Here is a 14,327-nt window from a genome sequence, read left to right on the forward strand (position 1 = left end):
AGGGAGGGAAATGCACGGGACTATGGTGGTGGCACAGGGGTGATTTGGTGATGGGAAACCCGTGGGGATTACAATTGAGATGAAAAAAAAATGTGCAAATGATGTAAAAATAAACTTTTTAATAAAAAAAAAAAAAGGTTTCAGAAGGGGCCTCCCTGATGGCACAAGGGGTTAAATCTCAGCACTATGAAGCTCTCCACAGTCACTGCAGCACAAGTTCAATCCCCAGCCAGGGAGCTGACCCACATGGGACAGCAGACCTCTGCTAACTTGCCTGATGCTGCCCTCAGCAGTGTATTTCAGTCAACCTGCCTGTTATCTTCCCACTCTGTCTCTGGTGAATCCACTATCACCCCATCACCCCTGCACTGCTAGCCTATACCCTAGCTCTTGTCTACATAAATAAGTTTTTTAAAAACTAGAGATTTAAAAAAAAAAAAGGCTTCAGAGGAAAAACAATTTATGCATGATCAGATTTTGAAAATTTAGACTCTAGTTATGCATCAAAATTTATGCAAATACATTTCCCTACTGCCTTTCTCCACCACTCTGCAACTTGCCTCTAAAGAAAATAACAAAAGCTTAAGGTGTTTTGAGCAAGAAACCTTGTAGTTCAGTATGCCTCAGGCATAAGATCACTGACCTATTCATTAAATCACTACATGTCTATTAGGTACACAAAGTTTTAGCATAAAGTAAAATTCAGTTTTCTATTACATCATTAAACAGCAATGCAGCTTGCATGAAAAAAGTAAATAGAATCTCATTTATCAAATTTGATAAACTTCTTGCTTAGTGAAATTACAAAAATAAAAAACCCCACATACCCATAATCCTCTAATCTTTAACGTTCCAGTGGAAAACTGCAAGTGGTTGACAGAAATCATGGGAATGTGGGAAATTTAATGCTGCTCTTCCCCTTGGCAAACATAAATAAAATCTGTCATTATCCTGGGATAAAACTACCATTTGCAAAAAATAAAAAAATTGAGTGTCAAATAATTAGGCATTAGAAAAGGATCCCCAAATGTATGGACTATTTGGAACACAGAGCAACCAAATGGCCTATTAAGTATATTCTTAAGTAGCAACTTCCTTTGCTTACCAAATGTGTGGCCTGCAGGGTAAGCAGGACACCACCACCCCACCCCAGAACAGGACAACTACAAAGTCAAGACAAAGAGATGAGTGCAAAACATGGACTCCAACACCGAAAACAAGGTGCCGCCTCACCCATTCGTAGCACCTGGGACAAGAATTCACCATTTTCACAGAGCAAACTTTTTGACATTGTTCATCAAGTACTTTTGGTAAAAATTAGTGTTTCTAAACTCCTGTCCACTTGTATTATTTTCACATTTTTGGGTGACATCTGTAGAATAGTAAATGCCACATGAAATATTCACTGTGGTCTAATCAATCACAATTAAGACACTTACTTTGCATCAGCAGCCTGAGAATGTCACTGTACTGGTCAGGGAACTGGTAGAGAAGAAGAAAAGTCCAGTGCTTACAGAAGAGATTAAATGGCATCAAAATATCTTCATCTGGTTCAAGGCCCCAGGCAGTAAGTGCCAAATGAATGGACTCCAGGAGCCTGGTACGATCAGACAGAGGAGGTTTAGTGGCGTGTAACCATTGTTTAAGATCGAACTAAAAGAAAAAGAAACAAGAAGCATTTTACTTACACTAGAAAAATTAACTGAAGTAGAACAAAGTCTGTGCACATTTCATTTAAAAGTCAAAGATTACCTAGCACTTTGTTTTTATACAGATTGAAAATAAAATTGATGTACAAGTACATAAAGAATGTAGGTGATTTAGAGCCCTCCCTGGTGGCGCAATCGGTTAGGACGCAAGCTGGCCGCAGCCGCTTCAGTGCGAGTCCAATCCCTGGCCCCAGAGGTGACCCACATGGCGCAGCAGACCTCTCCTGACCCGCCCACTGCTCCCTTCATTGATCTGCCTGTTCTGTTCCCCACTCTGTCTCTCATGAAGCCTCACCACCAGTGCACCTATGGCTTGTACCCCAATTCTATGTGAATAAATAAATAAATCTTAAAAAAAAAAATAAAGAATGTAGGTGCCTCCGCCCTCTTCACTCTCCAGAACTGCAGAGGCAGCATTTTCTCAGCACTGTGTGCCAATATTTTACAATTTAAAAATCTTGTTGGTAATTTCCCCAGAAGACAAGCCCCGGTTCTCCTTCACCAGTCACAGTGCCTCCAACAAGGAGCCACTTGACAGCGCTCGCTCCCTTTCTGCATATGCACCCTTCATCTACGTCAATTAATAAAAATTCAGGGTGTTGGTGTCACCTTCTGGAACCCCAAACTATAAAATATCGTATTGTAAGCTCCCAGACTTGGCTTTCCTCTTTTCTGTAATACAAGTCCCTGACCGAAACTTGATGCCAAGGCATCCATATCAAAGGGGTCTCCACTTCCAAGGGGCTAAATCGGACACACGGCCAGAACGCAACTAGGTAAGAGCCAGGCTGCCCTCATCCCCCTTTTCTGGTGTATATGTCCTGTTAATTTAGAAAACTGGCCAGTTGTGGATGACTTGTGTCTTTCCTTTTCCCTTCTTTCTTCATTTTAAACTCCCACACTCATGTTTTGAGTTTACTAATAAAGAATAAGCCTGTGAAGCTGCCTCACCTCACCCACTGCTCAGACTAGATAAAAGCAGGACCCCAGGTCCCTGTCTTCCTTCTCTCTTCCCATGACCTCACTAGCCCAGGAGTGGTGTGTAGCTCCCTAGTCTTGTAATACAACTTTATTATTATTTTTTTCAATGTTCCCTGTTCCAGATGGTTTTTGCTGAAGAGCATCTTACAACTGTCAGAAATCTAAGGGATAGTCTGGTCATAACATCAGTAGGCTGAGGCCAACACAAAACAAACATGTGCTCCCAGTTGCAAACAGAGGGCAGGCTCTACACCCTAAAAAATGCCCAGTTTTTATGAATCTTAGGTTATCAGAGAAATATAACTGATGGTTAAAATAGCTAAGGTCTTGAGATTCTCAACTGGTTAAGTAAATGAACTACTTAGGTCCAAGTTAATATTCAACTCAAGAGTGAGAACAAAGATAATTTTCTTAGATATGGCTTATCCTAAACACGAGAGACTTTGACATATTACAACTCATTTATCAAACACAATTTAGGCATAAATTGAGGCCAATAAACAAAAAAGTATATACTAAATTTCTAGCATGACTAGCTCAAAATCATACTGAGTTTTTAAAGACTTATGAGTGAGGTTTTTTTTATACTCTGTAGATTAAGAATATGCTACATTATCAGCGCCCCCAGATGTAGAAGCTAAGGCATCAGGCTCCTGGATGACTGTGCAATCCATGAAGCAGGCCTGCCAGCCAAGGGCTACCAGTAAACACACCTCCAGAAGGCCTTTCATCTCTGCAGAACGGGAAAAACAGTTCTACATTTCAACTATAATATCAGATTTTAATCATATCTCACCTTAGTTAGCAGCATGAAAATCATATCACTGTTGTCCTCACTTAGAAACTTCACCACTTTCTCATAGAGCTGTATGAACTCTGCAGGTGATGCATTGGGAGTAAAGAAAGGAGACAAGAGAGAGCAGAGTCTTCTATTCTTCAGAATGGTCTGAAGCACTTTTTTACATTCTGACTTAGTGCCGCTGATAAACACCTTGAAAGGATTAAAAAAGGGAAAATGTCATCAAATTTTCCCCTTCCTGATCTTCATTTAAGCAACCAGGTTTTAAGGAATAATATATAAGGTGGTACATAGATTTAAGGTAGTATATGAATTTTTCCTATTTGAAATTATCGAAAATAATCAAAAACATCACAAACCAGTCACTTCCAATACAGGTGATGTTAAAAATTCTGGCTAATCCATTAATTTGATTTGGACAAGTCATGTATAGAAAATTCTGTTAACTATACTAAAAAAATCATTACAAAATTTAAATATTGGGATAATTTGAATCCAGACATTTACATTGTATTATCATGATTACGTAAGTGTCTAAAGTGAGTCATTAATTATAAAACCATTAAATACATCAGGAAAAGTACCTAATACTAAGGAAACTAAGGATCTAATAAATAAGTCCTCATTCAACTGAATGTGAGTAAGAATATATGATAGTGTTTACAGAGTTTCAGGCTTGTCTTTCATTTTATGACACATTTCATCAATCTGCATAGATACCTTGCTCTTGCTTTGTTAAATATCTACATTGTTATCAGTAAGTCAAATAAATAAATAAATAGATGGTAACTGAGAATAGCAACTGGAGGCAACAGTGGTGAAGTAAGTGAGCACTGAGGGCTGAGCCAGAAGACCTGGGATCCAATCTCAGTTCCAGCACTCACCAGCTGTATTCTTCAGGCAAGTGGTCTGTTAGAGGTCAGTTTTCTTGTCTTTCAGAGGGGAGTGATATCAATCACACAGATAGCACAGTAACATTAATCAAGAGCATTCTGTATGCCATAAAGCTTTGGCAATGTTATTGTTAATACCAATAGCATGTTGTAGAATTTGATGTCTCCCCAGAGACTCTGAAACAGGAATAATTTAGTGTCACCTGTATGAGAAGGAAAACTCTAGACCAACAGTTCTTTTCACATCTTGAGAAGCCAAACAGCCAAAGGGGCTTCTGACTTAGGTGAGACACTTAGCTTACAATAAGTCTGAAGTTGACCTTGATGATATCATATAAGGACACACTATATGCTGGAAAAGGTTAAAGACCCAGAATAACCTTACCTGTCCCAAGATCTCAATGCATGAAGTAAAGAACTGCCTTGTGGGAGGATGACGCTGAGTCTCGTCACTGACGTAATCCACCACAGTGAAGAAGAGGCTAATGCCAACCTTCTGAACCCCAGGGGTAGGCTGTAACTTGTAGGCATTTACTAAGGCCCTGTGAGAAAATATGAGACAACCAATCTACAGCAAGAGGCCAGACTCACAACTACAGCAAGAGGCATTTCTTTGAAACACTACATCTTTTAGGCAATATTCTTAAAAGTATTCAGAGCCCCACAGAAATGTCACTTTAGAAAGATCTCATGAGGTAAATATCGTCCAACTTGACTCAACAAGTTATATTTCTAATATACAGAAGTCATTTATTTCTAACAAGGGGGAAAGTTAGTTGAGTAGTAAGTGTCTTTTCTAAGGCTAACATTCCTACCCTTATTAAAATGTTTCATATTTTGTATGTAATTCAAAATTTGCTATTTAATGTTGTATCTTCCTTATGTAACACATATCTTTAAAATCAAGGACTACAATTTCTCTAAATTTTAAATCCAGAACCTCGGGATGCCAACTCCAGTCCATGGCAGCGTGCGGGCAGGCTGGGTGGCAATCAGATGAGTTGGGCCCTGAGGCCTGAGTGCCACAGCTGCTGATGGTTGCCTTGGCAGTGGATCATGATACTGGCTCATCCCAACTGCTGCTGGAGTCCCCAGAAGTACAGGAAATACTCAAGGCTCTTCAGCACAGAGGATGACATCCAGTTTAAGAAGAGCCTCCCTACAACCCCATATAAAGCCAGTGCACTTGTCACAGTGCTGCTTATGATCGAGGCCTTGCTCGCTGTGATGGGCTCCTACTGCAAGCACCAGAGCACTGCTGGTGTGGCAGGGAGGGGTGACCAGTCTGTCCTGTCCTGATCTCTGGCAACATGATGCTCCTGCACACCACCTACTATGCAACCAAAGGCTACCAGGTTATCCAACGATAATGTTCTAGACTCGGATGACGAGCACCTGCTGCAGCCCTGAGCAGAAGCATCACCGATGGGAATGGCCCAGCTTGAAGACACTGAGCAGAAACTATGGCTAGTGGCTAAGGAACTTAGCAGTTTACAGATGTTTACACAATGGGCAGCTTTTATGGGCCCATCCTGAAGATATTAACTGAGCTTATAATTAGCTAATTTAGGACATGCTCTATTTTTCACGTCCAGCTCTTGGCAAAAGCTCCTCCCTAGTTTTTCACAAGCGTATGTATCACGGAGAGTAGCATTGTTAAGTAACTGCAGGGGACACAGGAGGGGACCTGCCAAGCTGCCACCAGCAGCTTTTTAAAATAGTCCTTGTCAATTTGCTGCTGTGGCAAGTGGAAGAACGCAGTATGTCATCTTCCTTACTACTCAATAATTTGGGGAAAAAATCTAAGTATCTTACCTCCTACACCGATCTCTACCTTCATGTTCTAGAGGAAGACCTTGGCAATGTCAAGCATCAGTGTGAGTACATCTGTTAAATTTTTATTACTTGCTTTCTTATTAATAGCAATCAGGAATTTTTAAACTTCACAGCAAGTTTTCAAAATATAAATACTTTCTCTATTTACCAGTTTTTGGCCAGCTTGATCTGGCTCACCCATAGGTGGGTCAGCATATTACTTGGGACATTTGTAGATCAATATGTTCTGTATATCCTGACTTTAAGGACTGGACCTTTTGGCAGTTTCTAGAGGAAAAATGTACATAGAGTTGTTCATAACCCAGATGTTAGCACCTCGTATTATGACGTCATTTTGCTGAAGATCACAAGATAGGTTCTGGGCTATCTTGATGCTGAGGATTAGATAGACAGTTTTAGTCTGAGTCTGTTTCCTAGCTTGTAAAGAATGACATACTCAAAATAAATTGTCAAATCTTTTTTAAAAATACAATAAAATTCAAAACACTTAGGTAGAGGAAAAATAGTTTTGTATAATACATGGTCCTATAGTAAGTATATTTCTAGTTCTGGAAGTTTTTTGAAAGTTCCGGGGGGGGGGGGGAGGAAAGTCAGTTTAAAAAACAACAACAAAAAAAAACCCAACCTCTTGCTTATCTTCTCCTCCTCCTTCTCAGGCCCCCTCCAACCCACAAAAAGACTCAGTGACCCCCTCCATACCACCACCCCAACCTACCAGGGGACTAGCTACTGGTACTGGATATAAAACTGGAGCATCTAAATCTCTCCATTATTGAATGACAATGTAATTCAGAAGTAAGCAAAATTATCCAATAAAGAGCAAGATAGTAAATATTTTAGATCATGTGGACCGTAAATTGTCACCCCAACTCAGTTCTGTCACTGCAGTATAAAATTCACAGACATGAAGTAGACATAAGTGGACATGACTGTGTCCCAATAAAGCTTAATGTGCCAAAGTAAGTGGCAGGCCAGACCTGGCCCAAAGTCTAATTTAACTAGTGGGTATGAGATGGTGTAGAGGCACAGATGTATTTTAATAAAAGCAAAAGAGTATTTTAAGTTATAATGCCCTCAAAACTTACGTAATCAAGTTTTCTGAATGCACAGCGGCTTCTACAACATTAAGCGATGGCGGTTTGGCAGCTTCTGCTTGCAACTGCTTCACTTCTTTTCTCAAAACATGAAGTTGTTGGCTGATAGCTTCATTCTTATGCATACCTTCAAACTAATAAAAATTCAAGTGGTCAACAGATTTTTTTTTGCCCCACATCTTTCTAGAGCAGATACTATACTACAAATATCTGCTTTTGGCTGAACCTCAGAGGGACAGGAAAAAACTGTCTACAAACTACTCAAGAATCTCAGCTCTTTCATGAAGAATCAAACCAGATTAGTTCATCACTGGTTCAAAGTATCTCGCAGAAAATGTGCTACATCGTTTATGTTTCAATGTCCCTATCCTCCTCAAAAACAGTCTCGATATGAACAGTAAGAAGAGACTGAGTTTTAAGAAAAAAAATTAGCTAAATTTATTTTAATTTTAAAAGACTAGACTTTTTTTTTTTTGAGGGGGTTGTTAACATCTCTTCCTCTAATTAATTGAGGGTGACACAGATGGTAATTATTTTCTGCATTTTTAATACTCTTTTTGGGTGTAGTTAGACAGGCTCAACCTGTAACAAAGACAGAATCCACCTGAGAGCTGTGGCGGATATCGAGATGCAGGGATGAGGACAAACCCAGCCAGCTAATGGGGGGGTTGGGCTGAAAAGAGGGCAGTACAATCACTTTGGGGTGGAAAGGCTCTGTTCTGAAAAGGGCTTTATAGCAGGCTAGACAATCTGGGCTTACCTCGCAGACATGGCAGGGAATGTGTAAGAGGCAAGAACACTTAGAAGGCAGAAACTATAAATTCTACCTTCTCCTCAAATAGCCTTCCACACACATGGGTGAGAAACAAGGCCTACATTTTCCTATCTATGCACTGCCTGGAGCCAGTCTTCCATGATTACAGGCATCCTTTGTAAAAAACACCATCACTTAATACACAAACTTACTTAAATGAAGGTCTAATGTCTCGGTCAGAGTGATGACCATAAATTCCAGATCAAAAGATCCTGACTATGTGACCCTGTCTGTCTGTGCCACCCAGCACAGGAGCGCAACCCTGGGAACACACAGAGCACTTGACAACTTTCTTCCAGAAAACTCACCAGTGTCATCTTAAAAATCTTCACAAAACTTCTTATTTAAAAGGAAAAATAGGCCCTCCCTGGTGGCACAGCGGGTTAAAGCACAGCACAAAGAAGCTTAAACCACTTCTGCGTGAGTTCGATTCCCGCCTGCCCCAGAGGTGATCCACATGGCGAGGCAGACCTCTCCTGACCTGCCCGCTGCTCCCCTTAGCAGTGTACTTCATCGATCTGCCTGTTCTGCTCCCCACTCTGTCTCTGGTGAATCCTCTCACCCTCCGCATCTCTGACCTTTACCCCAGTTCTGTACGAATAATCTTTAAAAAAAGGAAAAATAAACTGTCAGTATGAATCAAAAGGCATGAAAATGGATATCCAAAAAGCATGTTAACAATCACTTTCATTTTTACTATTGGAGAAATGAAAGGTTACAAAAGTAATTTACTTCCATTAAACCACACAATGAACCAAAACAAATACATTTCTAATCTTCCAAACAACAAACCAAGGCTGAACAGCCCAAAATGTGACGAGGAGCATGTGCTGTCAGCTTTGCCCAATATATTACAAAAGAGAAAGCAGCCAAACAGGGCAAACGAGAGAATCTGACAGGAGGAAGCAAGAGAGAGAGAATGATGGGGAAGAAGGCAGACATGGGACAGGGAGAATAGGCACAAGGGCGGCTGGCTGGGAGGCGCAGCGGAGGCGCCTACAGCTGCCCTGAAACTGGAACTGAAAACTGCCTCCCTGTGCCATAAAGCCACTAACACTGAAGAAGAGAAGAAACCCAACCAAACACCCCAAAAAAATCTTTTCCTACTCAACTTATTTTTATTCAGTGTTCTCACCACTGTTGATAAGTTTTCTTTCAAGGATGGGGGTGAGAGAGATTGAATGGCTACCAGCTCATAATCACAAGAAGTTGCAGACAATAGAACAAAGCAGCTCGGTGGAAGCCCCTTCACTTGAGTCACTTTAGTAGACAAAGAAATTTAAAAGTTGGACATATCACATCCTTCAGTCAGCTTTTACAGTAACGGGAGGCCCTGGGTGGGTCTTTGCCATCTTTCATTTCGAGGAATGGGCAAAGTTTTCTCATGATAATAAATCATCCTGGGTCGAGAAAACAAGCTCTATACTACTGAAGTACAACAAAAGGAACCCTATTATAAATTAGTGCATTTCCTCAGGGAATATCACTGAATTATTAGAGGTTTCTAATAGGAGAGGTAATCACAGAAGAAGCACGTCTCACTTCCCATAAAATATATTTGACTTCTGTATACCCCAAACAAGCTACACATAGTTCCAACAGCTGCAGATGGCTGGAAATTTCCAGGGCTTTCCCTCCCATGAAAATTTTACTAAGCAGTGTTTATATGATATAATTTGAAACTTTTCTAAGTGAGCCATTTAAAAATTGCATTTAAACCATTTCTCACAAAGTCAGAAAAACTGATCCAATCCATGAATTTTCTAATCACTGAAAAGGAAAGCAGTCCTAATCACAGCAACTCAGAGAAGGTGGTCCACTGTTAATGGGACTTAATTGGCACTGATCAGCTTACTCAGAACCATTCCTCTATTCCTCAGGGATTGCACTTTTAGCCACTAATGTGGAAAACAAGGGCCTTAATTTAGCTGGAAGTGGGCTAGGGCTCTGACTGAGCCACTTACTAGCTTTGCGACTTTAGCAAGTCTCTGGGCTTCTCTGAACTCATTCCCTCATCCTAATTCTGTGAAGACTGAGTGAGATATAGCACACTATCTGGGATATGGAAGGGCCTAAGATAAGTGGGCAAGCACAGGGCAGGAATTCTGAATAGGAGGGAAAGTAGGGTACCAGAGTAGGACCACCCCCACTTGGTTTTCCAAGACTGAATGCCTAGGAGACATTTGTATTAGAGTACAAACGTATGTGGGACAGCATGTTGTATTTAATTGAGACCTTATATGGAAAACACTGAAGTGTTTAATTTGGCCAAAAGTAAGCACAACAAGTAAATGCTAATTTCTAATAGGAAAGGGTTCCAACTCCATGATGTCTTCCATAGTCAAATAATAGCTACAAAGTTCCTGAAGGTGGTAAAGCTCAGAAGGCCTGACTGGTATATACTACGGTTGGCTCATTCCATTAACACATCATTCTGTGAGGATGGATGACCCAAACATGAATAAGACAAGCTCCAGCCTTCCTAAAACTCAAAATCTAGTAGTAACAGTGACAGCTCATCAAAATACACAGCTGTAACTGTCCTAATGGGCTATGTGCTGGCGGCTTTCAGAGACTCACTCAAGGAGGCCTCACAGCGTAGATCTTACATGTTGAGCCATGCTGAGCAGTGCAGGCACACAGCTGAATGAGGATGGGATCTCTGTTCCCAAGGAGTTGGGTCTGGCAGGAAAAAACAGTGGGTGACTACAATAGCATTTACACACAACTGTGAAGAGGGAACATCACGAATCTGACTAAAAGGGTCAAGGAAGACCTTGATTAAAGATGCTACAATGAGCTAAGAATTGAAGGTAAGAGGAGTTCAGAAGTGAGTGGGGAAAAAGAAAGCATGGCAGATACCTAAAAGCAATGGTACGAATGTCTGGTGTCTGGAGAATAGACAAAACCTAACTACATGATGGCCAGAAAACAAATAAACAAATGGGGAATGAGAAAGAGGCCAAATTACCCTGCTAAAAAAAAACCCAGAGCAGTTTATAAATGACATTGCTGGGTCAATGTGAGCTTTTAGCTTGGAAATGTGAACAGATTTGTGTTTCCAAGAGTGAAGGGTGACAGATGGAAGCTGAACTGGCGAGGAGTGCCTATGGATAGGAAGCCTAACGAACAGGCTCACGGAGAAGTGCTACGGGCCTCCAAGGCAGTGACTGTGAGAACAAAGAGAAAGAATAAATCAGAAAAGGCAGAGCTAGTACATCTCCCTTCAGTCGAAATAACAGACAGTATTTTAGACAAGGTGTAATTTTTTATAACAGATTAACAAAGCAAAAGATCACAGAATTTAGAGTTCAGACAAGTCAGATCCCATTTTCTGTAAAGAGAAAGACAAGTCCACTGCAGACTTAGAACTAAAGCTTCTAGATCTATTGGGTATTTTCCATCACAAGTCCCTGACAGTTAACAGGAGGTCAGGAGAAGAGACCTGTTCTTTGACTGGGACAGTAAATATTTACAGCTATTCACAAAGCAAGAATTGGGAAAACATTTCTTTGAACTAAGCTCACTCGTCACTTACAACAATGCATTTAGGAGAACTCCTTTCCCTTGCCAACCCTATAACAGGTTGGCAAAGACGTGTAATTTCAAAAGTGGAAAAATACTGTATTTGTTAGACAGCAATGGTAATAAGCATCTTTTTTTATTATTATTATAACTAAACACATTGTCAGCTTATTTACCCTCCAATGCAAACTCCACCCAGAGTTGGCAAACTTTTCTTCCAGTTTTATTATTTTGGCAAGTGATTCTTTTTAAATACCTCTTTATCTTACTTTTATTAAAACACTAGCAACAGGGGAAACAAAAAACCACACCAAAAAAAAATTAACTTTACACAGTATCTGGCATGGCAAAAGAAATTATCCCAATGTTTAGAATCTCACAATCCAGAACACATTTTTTAACTTTAGGTGCATGTTATCAGAAATAAAATTTGAAGGTAATGCAAAATGTAATTACCAAAAAAAGGTTATTTCAGAAAAGACATTTTAGACAAAACAGTCTCCCAAGGACATTGATGAACTGCTAACGTATGGATGAGCACAGAAGAAGTAAATTTTCTGAAGGACAACCAAGTCTTTTCCCAAAAGCTAACAAAAAAGAGGAGCTATTTTTATGCAGCTGTAGTCAGTAGGTAATGCTGTGCTCAAAGCACTTGTAAAAAAAAAAAAAAATTTATCACAGTGATAAGGGGGTGCATGCTCTGCAGAGAGACTGCAGTTTCTCCACTGTGGCACCCGGGGGTGTATCTAACCTCCATGACTCCTTTCTTATCTGGAAAATAAAGATACTAAATGCACACACCTCACAGGGATGGTAGTGAGGACAAGTAAGTTCTGCGGTGTTTAGACAGTACCTGCAGTAAGTGTTACGACATGTGGCTAAATCTAACTCCACTCCCAAAGCCTGTCGGTACGAAGTCACACAGACCCAGCTAGTCTTTTTTTCCAACTCAAGAAGGTGATTCTAATGACGGCTAAATTTTTAATCATATTCTTGCACAGATCTTCTTGTGCCCGTTGGTAAGCTCACCCCAAGTGATCTGCTTTCCATGCATCCTGCCCGAGTCTATCATCAGCGGTTCCCAGTGTCCATGGCAAACAACCCAAGCTCTGAAGTGGCAGTCCTTTCCAGTGTTGAGTTCCCACTACCACTCTCAAAACAACTTGAAACAGACTGATCTAGCCCCTGGCCCCCAGAAGGCATGCGGTGACCCTATTCCCACGTTCCTTCTAACTAAATACATTTGTTAGTTTAAGACAGGTTTACAGGGCTGTAACCCCATCAAAAGTCAAAGATCTTTACTAGCAACTTAAATTGAACTGCTAGTTTAAGCCCTTTTCGCTAAGAGTCTTCTCAATGATTCTGCTTTTCTTTGAATTCCTGTTGATCTGTCTTATAGGACTCATCAGCACTTATGGAAATATGTTATTAGCAGTGTCTCCCTCAGTGTCTCATGTCTCTCCAAAAGGACTGCATGTTTAGGGACATGGATGATGTGCTATATACTTCATTCAGACTTTTCTCAATATGGCCCAGATTAGGGGCTCAACTGGAATTCAAGCAACCTTACCTGAACTGTTACAACTGCTGCTCCCTGGCACTTCTTTCCACTACTGCCTCTGCACTCCAAGTGTAGAGTGATCTGTTCTTCACGGTTAACATACTGTTTGGGCATTGTGTCCAATAGCTCACTGTCCAGGGCAACCTGTTGAGATTCCCGAAGAGCTGCAGTTCTGAAAACAACAGGAGGCAAAAGAAAGTCTTAGGAAAGGTTCATGAGGAGAGAGAAAAGTTTCCAGCTACCCGCCCCCAGCCTGCAGTGGAGCAAAGCAAGACACAACGATCCCACAGGAGCAAAAGAACAAGGTTTGTGCACCAGCATTACCCAAATCCTTTCCCCGGCAGTCAGGCTAACCAGAAAGAAACAGTGGGCACCTTTTTAGCCAGAAACAAAGCTATGTTTAGAATCTGTGTTGTATCAACAATGTTTTTAAGTGGAACCTTAAGTAGACAAGAACAAATGAGAATTCCATCTTAATTTAATCAACCTAAAGGGGCCCCTTATTTGATTTCTTAGATATAGTCACTGACTTCTGATTTCTTAACCTTATAATGATGAGTCGTTCTGAATGCACTTAAGGTAAGCGAGGCTAAATTGTGGTGTGTGGTAGATTAGGTGGATTAATTAGGTAAATTTTCAATATACAACATCTTCAACTTATGACAGGCTTACAGGGCTAAAACCCATCAAAAGTCAAAGAAAATCTATACTAGCAACTCAAACTAAAATGCAAAAGACCAAAAAAGGTAACTGCTTACACAGGTGTCAATACTGTTCTAATTGATTCACTATATAACAGGTATGTCACAACAAAGGCCTGACTCACAAAGAGCCGAGGGAACAAAGACCAAGAAGAGATTGATTCCCGTGGACTTTGCAAAGACTTTCTCACTTTATATGCAGGCGTACTCTACGCAAACCAGAATCAAGACCTTAAAAAATTGGTCCTCCCTGATGGTGCAGGGGTTAAAGTCTCACCACTATCAAGCCACTGCAGCATATGTATAACCCCCTGACCCACATGGTACAGCAGACCTCTCCTGTTTCACCTACTGCTCCCCTCAGCAGTGTATTTTTAGTACTAGCTGTTCTGCTCCCCACTGTCTCTGGTGAGT

At 40.7% G+C, this 14,327-nt stretch overlaps 1 protein-coding gene across 1 annotated transcript in view; it reads right to left on the bottom strand.

The window, feature by feature from the left end:
- Positions 1-14,327, bottom strand: part of EPG5 (ectopic P-granules autophagy protein 5 homolog (C. elegans)) — a 95,905-nt gene that overhangs the window by 25,292 nt on the left and 56,286 nt on the right. Inside the window, exons 29-33 of the mRNA XM_004684003.2 lie at positions 13,222-13,384; positions 7,304-7,446; positions 4,768-4,924; positions 3,487-3,681; positions 1,440-1,653 (exon numbers count right to left, since the gene is read on the bottom strand). Coding sequence (XP_004684060.1) covers positions 1,440-1,653; positions 3,487-3,681; positions 4,768-4,924; positions 7,304-7,446; positions 13,222-13,384 — 872 coding nt within the window. The remainder of the gene's footprint in view (positions 1-1,439; positions 1,654-3,486; positions 3,682-4,767; positions 4,925-7,303; positions 7,447-13,221; positions 13,385-14,327) is intronic.

This window comes from Condylura cristata, unplaced genomic scaffold, assembly GCF_000260355.1.
Source record: "Condylura cristata isolate star-nosed mole 26May11 unplaced genomic scaffold, ConCri1.0 scaffold00016, whole genome shotgun sequence".
NCBI classification, from domain to species: domain Eukaryota; kingdom Metazoa; phylum Chordata; class Mammalia; order Eulipotyphla; family Talpidae; genus Condylura; species Condylura cristata.